The sequence below is a fragment of the Apus apus genome, chromosome 2 (assembly GCF_020740795.1).
Source record: "Apus apus isolate bApuApu2 chromosome 2, bApuApu2.pri.cur, whole genome shotgun sequence".
NCBI classification, from domain to species: domain Eukaryota; kingdom Metazoa; phylum Chordata; class Aves; order Apodiformes; family Apodidae; genus Apus; species Apus apus.
In genome coordinates, this window is record NC_067283.1 from 134,211,476 (window position 1) to 134,221,211 (window position 9,736).

Here is a 9,736-nt window from a genome sequence, read left to right on the forward strand (position 1 = left end):
ATTCATGTTAATAACAGCTCCTTCCTAACAAGTCTGGTCATGTGTTTCTTAGGTGGGATTGCTTCTTGAGTCAGAGCTATAGAACATAAAAGACAGTATAAGCAAGGAGAGAGGACAAAAGCAGAGCCATGGGTAATAAAATTAATATATAGGAAGTTTATATGTAGGAAGGTCAAGTACTTTTCAAAGGGTGTTGCTTAGAGGATCACTGTTTGAAATACCAAAAGCATTATCTTGCCTCTTAATACAAATAAGTATCTTCCACTTTGTCAAGGGAAAGCAAGATAATGCTGTAAAAAAAATTTACACATCTGTACATACTTGCTGGGACCAACTCATTACTAGTCTTTATAGAAAAAAAAAATATTACAAGCTCAACAAAAAAGCAGGAGAAATGGCCAATTCACACCACATCCAGAGGGGTAAATAGGGCTGACTGTTCTCATGACTTTATAACTGCCCTTCTAGTGTATGCTAAGTGATAGCAGGAATGCATGAATACACAATATAGTTACTGCAATAGTGCAGCTGAGGTAACAAGAGCAGCAAAGCAGGGCTGATGAGCAGGGAGGTTAGAAACCACAAGCGAGATGCTCACGGTTTATCAAAGGACAGAAGATGATTGACACCACATGACTGTGGTACTGACAAAAAAGGGATTTTCAGACAAGGTAACATTTGCACGTGCCATGCAAAGGCAACAGCAATGCACTGCTGCCAGATTGCACTTATCTTGCATGTTTACCATGTGAAAAACATTAACCCATTAAAATTATGAGAGATGATAACTAGTGGGCATTACACACAGAAGACACAATAGAGACACAGAATTGCAGTTCAGATTGGAGTTGTTGGACAGCTGAACCCACAGTATTACGACTTGACCTATGGCGAACCAGCAATTATGCCCTCCCCTTGCTATAGTGCTGCTTTTGTGGCTTACCAAAATGGAGTGAGTTTGGTCACACAAGATGGGACTAGGAACAGGTTCCGAAGTGCTCGGTGACGGCACTCCAGCATACAAACAGCAGCCTCTGGAAACAGCAGCCTACAGGAATCCCTCTCACTGGGAATCTGATAAAGCAGATACATGTTTTTACCACTGAAATAGTACATTCTCCAAGCTGCTGTATTTAGCTGTTTTTACTTTCTGCACAGAAAAAGGGAAGACAGAGTGGCAGTAGCATCCTGTATGTAATTGGATGGTCATTGTCACAGAAGACAGCAAAACGAAGTCCCTGAGGTGGACTGACTACAACAGAAAAGGATTTCTGCTCATTTTCCCCCAAACAAACCAGCACTGTGCTTAGTCGTATGGCTATGGGGAAGCCAGGGAATCAACTCTACTAGGAGGCAGCTGACTTTCAAACTAGTTCCTTAAAAACACAGTATTTAAATCCAGAGAGATGGGATCACGTGCTGGCATCACTAGTCTGACTTCTCAATATTGCTTAATCCCCCCATCAGGCAGATGCTTCTGTCCTTAATGGCAGAGAAAAATGCCAAGAACTGTAATGCCATCATATCTGAAAGCTTCCTGTCTTGGAGGATTATTTTAATCCGTAGCTATTAGGACACAGATAATAAAAATATCCTTTTGGTTTGAATGAATCCTACTGAATAAGCAAGATGGACTTCTTTATAATGGGGTATCAAAGAATAACCAGGAAAAACTTGTTCCCAGAATAGACAATAACAGTTTTACAGATGCAAATATCATTTATTCTCATTAAACAGGATTTTTTTTTGCTTTTGTTGTTGTTTTTGTTTTTAATTAAAAAATCAGTAGAAGTTGAATTGCTAGGAAAAAGACTATGAAAAAGGTTACAGGTAGAGATTCATTTACAATTGATTTTTAAGGTTAGTACTTCTAGTTCAGAAAAGCATAATTTTCTTCAAATTAATTGCTTTCATATGAAAAAATCTGAGTCCCAACAGTAATCTATGCTGTAAAGTCCTTAAGACAGTTCAGAGACAAATACAGCAAAATTCCCAAAAATGCAAAAGCAAAAACATACACTAAGCAATTTTAGTATTCTACTGTTGTCCCCTTTGTAATTTTTTCTTATTTAAAATTGTTACTAAAAACCTAGTATTACAAATCATTACAGTTTTCCAAGTCCAGGTCACCCATAGTATAACTGTCATACATTCATCCAAATGTGTACTTAATACCTGAATATCCAGCCATCATCACAAAGAAGGGGCCCTGTCCTGCAATCAAATTCAGCTGGTTTAGCAGGACTTGTGGAGGTTTCAGTGTTTGCCTGCATAGAACTCACTGTGAGCTTGAATTTTAGAGAATCCAAGGCCAAAATCCAGAAGAAAACACCTTTCCTCAGTAAGTTTAGTGATTTCAACTGTATGTAACTGCTGATAGTGAATCGTAGGAATAGGATGTAAGGGAGAAGTGTTAAAACTAAAAGTTCTGTCCTAGGATATTCAGTCTCCAGTTATAGTCAGGCTGAAGCATCTTGGAGGGGTCCTTGAACTGCAATAGCTTCAATCTCAACCCGGGCACCCTGCCAGAAAATAATGAAGAAACATATTAGGAATTTAATACACCTCTTTTATGAAGCAATTGGATGTATAACAGAACCTTGTAACAACAGAGTTACATTTGAGGGAGATTATACTTCTGATAGTTATATTACTAATTTAGCAATGTTAAATAATATTGAAAATTCATTTTACTCTTCTTTTAGTATTTTAATCCCTCATTTCTAGTGTTGTCACCACCTTCTACTACATGGAAGTGGCTCATTACCAGATCTCTTATAATGTGTGGGAAGATGATTGGAGTACTTAGAAACAAGACCTAAATACGTAAAATGATTCATTAAAATAATTGCAATTGAAACTACTCCAGAATAAGAAAAGCTGTCAGAATGCTTCAGAAGTGAAGAGTTCCAGACAGTTTTGGTTTTTTTTTGAGTCAGAAAAGTGACACTTACTTTTGGCAAAGCAGCAACCTGATAGGCTGCTCTGGCTGGGAAGTTTGTCTTGAAAACTGTAATTTAAACAGAAATATCCACCGATCACTTAACTTTGCTTGATAAAACAGAGTTTGAAGTCATCTGTATAAAATGGAGTCATTGGAATAGTTTCAGGTTCAAGGCTACAAGACAAATAGTCTTCCATGCCAGCTGTTATTTCCCCCTTGTTTTTTTTGGTCTCTGACTGCTCTAACATTTCAGCAAGTTACCATTCATCATCAAGAAGTCACCTGCAGTTGTGACCCAGCAGCCAGTGATACCTTGCACTCTGCTAACACTGCATGGCCTTAACACCAACCTGGCTAAAACCAGAAAGATTAAATCAGAATGGTGATTATCCAGTTGCAAACACCAGGGAGTGGAAGAGGGCTCTTTCATAGACCAAGCAAGAGGGAGACACAGACCCCTGCCAAAAGAGTCACGAGCGAAGATCTCAAATTTGCCTCAAGTCAACAAAGGGCCACCCTTACTCCCATAGAATCATAGAACGGTTGAGGTTGGAAGGGACCTTAAAGACCATCAGATTCCAACTTCCCAGCTATGAGCCGGGACACCTCACACTAGATCAGGCTGCACAAGGCCTCATCATCAAAAAAGCAGAGGAAAAACAGGCCCTTGACCTGTTAATCCATTACCAATTAGGCTGATGCTCAAGGACATTAAAAGAATGGGAGTGAGGGTAAGGGGAAGAACACTATTGGTCAAGATACAAAGGCTAAATTTATGGAATCATAGAATAGTCCAGGTTTGAAGGGAGCTTTAAAGACCATCTAATGCAACCCACCACCCTGCCATGGGCAAGAACACCTTTCACTAGATAAGGTTATTCAAATCCCCATCTAACCTGAACACTTCCAAGGAATTTGCATAATTAAACAAAATTTTTACTAGTGACAGTTAACATTAAGCTCATTAATGGTAATTTCAGGTCCTTCACTGACAAGGCAAAATAATAACTCAAACCAAGAACAGCAACAACTGTTTTCTTGAAGAACAGGTAGGAGGCAACACGTAACCAAGTATCCAGCTGGTCTATTTTTACCCGGCTTAAACGCACACACAATCCCATTTTAACATAGAGAAGACTGTGTTGATAGCTCATCAATAAAAGACTTCACTCAAGACCAGATATTACTATCTAAATAAAACTCAAAGCTATAAAAATAAGGAACCTTATGTGAATATTCTCCCAAATTCTTCTACAAAATGCAGCTCTTTGGAATCACCTATTTCAGTATACATTCAGTTTTGTTAATGAAGCATTATTCTTTTTTTTCTGAAGTGGAGCAGTGTGGCTCATTCTTGTATAAAAAAGTAGTCCACAAATCATTCAAAGATACAAACAGACTTAAATGAAGCAGAGATCCAAAAATCAGAAATTAAGCATTTGAAGGCTGCCTACAGTAGAATGATAGTAGGGATAACATGGCATCCCTCAAGGTAAAGAGGCATGAAGATCAGACTGTAGAGATAGCAGGACTTGATTGTCACGTGATCGTGAGTTAGTGGGAAGGTAGGACATAAATCCACAAGAAATAAGGCTATGCTTGGTCTGGTGCTTGCAAGTTGATTTACTTTTTTTAATGTTTTCTTTCTACTGGTATCTTAAAGAATCTGTAACTATGTCATCTGAGTTGTCAAAACATTTTGCTTCCTGTTACACAAGTCATACTGAGAAATCAGAAACAAAATATTTACTTACATTGTTTGTAAATATCGTTAATATCATTGAAGTCCTTCATGTCTGCCATCAAAACTGTAGTCTTCACAACTAGAAATTACATAACTGCAGTTATTTTAGGGCTCTGACTTGTGTACAAAACTTGAAAATCTTTACTGTATTTCTTGCTTTTATTTTGTAAGTGTCTCTCAAGTATTCTAAACATTTTGAAACATTTTGCAAACAGATACTGACTATTAGAGCTACCACCTAAAAAATCTGAACACCTAGTATGTAATAAAACTTTAAGCAGTTAGACATTTCTGACCAGCTCTGAAAAGATACAATTTAAATTTCATTCCAAGCCAAATTCTTCCAAGAAACACAGAACTGATAAGCAGATCAACTAAAAAAACCTGCTGCAAGCCAATAAATCATATCATATACAATATCTGCAGCCAAAAATGTCCATAAAATGCCTGGAAATACAGCCTATGCTATAATTTTTTACCCATGCTGACTGCCCAAGCCAGCATTAATCCTGGTTTGGCTACACTACAGTGTAGGACTCATACACTATATGAGTCCTCCCCCCCAAAAAAAGTATTGAAAGTGCCTAGAATATTAACACCATAGATACAAACCTGCTGTTACCTGGAGCAAAGCCCAGGATGCTTAAAACTCCTGTAGTCAGTTGCAGCTCTGCCTATACCTGAGTTTGCCCAGCTAGAATTAAAATGTATCAGTACCATGGGCAGAAAACATCTGGTGAAAGTCAATGTTCCATCAGTACCCCTCACAGAGACCTGCAAGTTCATTTATTTCTTTTATTTTTAACCCAGACACATTCCTTTTGTTTCCTTCAGCTATTGGTAACAATCAAATGTTTAGCAAAGAGCTTAAAACAACCACTTGCTTGTCACCATCACAACAGCACTTACCATTGCCATAGTCACAGCCTGCAGCTTTCAGGATTTCTCCCATATTTTTTAGAGCCTAATAAAAATGAGACAAAAAGCTTTAATTATCAGCTGGGTTGTATTTAGGTAGTTGTAACTTGGCTACATCCATGTTACAGTATAAGTTCACCCAGCGAATCTTCAAAAGTCCTCAGTGGGTAAGAAAAATCACAAATTAATAGAAGGGAGCTTCTAATAAACACTAATATTAAACCATCCATTCATTAGAAGCAAATGCATGATGCAGCTCCATCTCATCCTGTTACCTCACACCAGCTCTTTGCTGCTAGGGGAAGAAATCTTTCCCTGACTCAAGCCAGGGTTTTTACTGGGGGTCTGAACATTTGTTATTGATTCTCTCCTATTTTCCTACATTAATTCCTCCCCTGACCCAGTTGTTTGAGTAGAAAATTATAGGGTTAGGATGGAATGACTTCCTCCTGCTTTTCCCGCATCTGTGAAAAGTGTTCTCACAAGTCCACGTTTAACTAAGCAAATGCCAACCCCACTACAAGTTGATTGCTAGAAGACATCTTACCTGCTTAGCTTCTTCCTTTGCCCCTCCAGAGACGAGCTGTCCAGTGGAAGGTTCTATACCTATCTGTCCTGCAATGTACATTGTCCGGTCCACCAGCACTGCTTGGCTGAAAACACAAGTGACATTTTAGGTTTAATGTCTCCCCATTGAAGCAATTAACTATCTGGAAGCACATTTCACTTTTTCTTCAGTAATTTATAGTCCCTCAGAAAGACAGAGTACTTAGGTTATGCACACTCAAGTCTGTACACATATTCAGATGTTTGATCTGCTTATACTTTGGGAGAGCTGGGATCAGACCAACTATGGATGCACACAGCTACATGTTTTTGAGGTAATAAACCCTTTTTCTCACAAAGGCACAAGGTATGAGCACAGCAACACAACACTCAATACAGCTACACAATTTCCACACTGCAGATAGCACAAAGGAGAGTAACTAACTAGTTTTTGCACCTGCCCAGATAAGTATCCCATCCTAGTTTAAGAGGCAGATAATACCTTTCATCTACATCTCAGATGCAGAGCAGTGAATGATGATGGGAAAAAAAAAAAAAAAAAAAGAGGGCTGATTAGAAAATGTAACATTTTTCTTCTCAAACAGGCACTATGATAATGACTTAGAGCTGTGAGGTGAAGCCCTGCATGCTAGGTCTCTGGCACTATTCCTCCAGTCATTAATTTGGCCAGTCAGCACAACACCTTGATCACTCAATTTCCAGAACAATCACCCTCTGCTCACAATATAACCTGGATGACCTGTTGGCTGGGTTAATTCAGAAGAATGCAGAATTAAAGCTATTTGCAAAACATTTTTATATAAATGTCAGGTGTGTTTTTGCTGAAGTAGAGTTGGCAATTGTTAATGTCTCTAATTGCCACAAAGAGATTAAAAGATTAAACCAAAGATTTAAGCTACCTAGCAAACATCATTCAGGAGACATAATTTACTTCTCTTCAGCTGGTAATTAAAAATATTTTGCAAAGACATTAGAGAAAATATATTTTGAAAGTGTTTGTGGTCTGTCAACACAATTTTTCTTATCACTCCCCATTCCATGAGAAAATACACTGTTTTGACACTGCAGCAAGCCTCTCAAGTTACACAAACTAGAATTAGGAACCTCCCTGAACTATCTAAATTAGGAGGTTAGTTTCCCTTTAATGTCAATGGAGGAAGAAAAGGGCTCTTTCATGAAAACATTTTTATTACATCCCTTCTCTTAATTGAGATTGACTCAATTAGATTGGCTCAATCCATTGGCTTCACAGGGGACAATGTGGTTTTGAACCAAACACACATGCTGCTTTAATATCAGTTTCTTTCCTATGATGTCCTGCTTTGTCTGAAGCACAGGCCCTCAGACCACAAACTTCTGTTTGAAGCACAGAGAACCTTGCAACAAGAAGGTATGAGCTCTTTAAATAAAAAAAAAGTTTGTCTTATACTCCTTATTATATAAGCAAATGACACAATAAAATATCCCAACAAAGGCCTTTGCTCAGTCCTAACTAATGAATAATTGGGGAAAAAACAAGCTGAAGCTTTCTGATACCACTGCCAGATCAACATCCATAGCAGCGTTATTGGGTCCCCTTCTCTGATCCTCAGCTTTCTTCTCTTGGTACACTTACTGACAGAATCCTCCAATCACTGAGATTGTCAACAATTTACCAACTAAAGGGTATACCTCTACTGCAGACAAATGCATCAGTGAAGCTCAGGGAAACTTCAACTACACAAACCCCAGTCACACTTTAACTGTGGATGTATCCTGTAACTAGGGTCAGTTGTAGGTACTCTTTAATCTCTGATTAAAGATCCAAGTGTGTGCCTCAAGGCATTCAGGTTTCAGTATGTGCATAAGTGGACAGACATTATGACCCTAGAAGAACACGATCCATCAGAGAGATGGTGGTAAGAAGCATGGTCTTTAAAGACAAGGACTGCAAAGTTAATCAGATCTTCTTTACTCAAATAGTTGTTGATTAATACAAGAGTATCTCTACCATGTTTTTTAGATAGTTCAATATTATTAATGAGATATATATGTATGTGTACACACTCACACATATAAATATTATTATATATCCATCTACCCACCTATCTCAAGGATCTGAAAACCGGATGCAGTAAAGGAAAGAAATACATTCAAAACAGGTCACCAAAAAGCATATTTAAGGGCTGTAGCAGAACCAGGAATGTAGCCCACACATCTCAATTCTTCAGTCTATATTAAGCTCTCATTCCTCTGTTATCATGCTCAGACTCACAGCAGAGATGTAGCAGTTACTTATTGTGCAATTTTTGCTCACTGGACTTTGAAAAGTTTACTGAAACCTGATACACTAAGTTAGCGATAAACTTATTGATGTTAGACCCATCATACAATTAACAGGCTGCATAATAAGCATTATTTCATCAGGAACTACCAATAAACGCAAAATGTTAGAGTGCAGTTAATTCTCAACAGAAGTGGAGAGCTGTGTTTAAGGCTTGGCGGGTTAGTGGGTGAATATGAGCAGACAAGCCTTAGATGTTCTCCCAACTACAGGTGATGTCAGGCCCCTGGCTGCAATCCACCAGCAGTTTATCGTTTACAGAAGTTAACCTTCATGACATGTCCCTATGCTTCCACACTTTGTACTTCTCCATCTGTACGATTTCTATAAAGAACATAAAGTTTGAAGCTCAGAAAGCTCAGCTTCAAAGTAACGGAGACAAAAACGCACCTTTAAGCCACTAAGAAGAAACAAGTTGCAAAATCTAAACCAAAGGAGCCTGCGTTTATATTGGGAAAACGAAGTGTGGAAGCAGAATTAAAAACTATTTCACCTTCAGCAGCTTCCTTGCCCTCCTCTGTACTCGCTCCAGCACCTCGGTCTCTCTCTTGAATTCAGGTGCCCAGAACCGGACACCACACTCCAGCTGTGGCCTCACCAGGGCTGAGCACAGGGGAACAACCACCTCTCTGCTTCTGCGGGTCACCCTGTGTAGCCCATGCCACAAGCTTTATTTTCCCCCCCCCCAGGAAACCTGCCACCCCCCCCACCCCACCTCGAGATGAACAGTTCTCTTGCGTTTTTTCCCATTCACTGCTTATCGCCAATTTCAGAATTATCTTCCCAAACTAGCTTTGTGAGGCAAGTTTTAACACCTCCGCAAGCACGACCAGCCCGGCTGCAGGGCCCCGGGCGGCCCCGGAGGGGTGAGCGGGGCGGAGCTCGGGGCGCCCACCCGCGCCGCCGCCCCCCGGGCCGCCCGACAGACCCTCCGCCAGGGACCTTCTCAAAACGCCGCAGGCAAAGCTCGCTCCGCTCGCTCCTGCTTCTTCCAAGAGACGTCCCCCGCGCCGGGGCGTACCTGTAGGGACCCAGAGCAGCAGGGGCCTTAGCAGTGTTGATTATTTTCTTCACGAGCGAAGCCATCGCTGCCGTTACCGCCGCCGCCCTCAGCGCCCCCTCCCGCGCCCCCCCGGGGCCCCTGCTGCCTCCCCCGGGCCGCCCCCCGGCGCCGCAGGGGGCTCTGGGAAATGTAGTCCCTGGGGCGCGGGCGGGCGGCCCCGCGCATGCGCAGTGCCCA

General features: G+C 40.4%; 1 protein-coding gene across 1 annotated transcript in view; it reads right to left on the reverse strand.

Moving 5' to 3' along the window:
- Positions 1-1,699: 1,699 nt before the first annotated feature.
- RIDA (reactive intermediate imine deaminase A homolog) overlaps positions 1,700-9,736 on the reverse strand; it is a 959,578-nt gene continuing 951,541 nt past the window's right edge. The window contains exons 2-7 of the mRNA XM_051610169.1: positions 9,518-9,602; positions 6,154-6,259; positions 5,598-5,652; positions 4,699-4,767; positions 2,955-3,010; positions 1,700-2,522 (exon numbers count right to left, since the gene is read on the reverse strand). Coding sequence (XP_051466129.1) covers positions 2,460-2,522; positions 2,955-3,010; positions 4,699-4,767; positions 5,598-5,652; positions 6,154-6,259; positions 9,518-9,582 — 414 coding nt within the window. The 5' untranslated portion in view covers positions 9,583-9,602 and the 3' untranslated portion in view covers positions 1,700-2,459. The remainder of the gene's footprint in view (positions 2,523-2,954; positions 3,011-4,698; positions 4,768-5,597; positions 5,653-6,153; positions 6,260-9,517; positions 9,603-9,736) is intronic.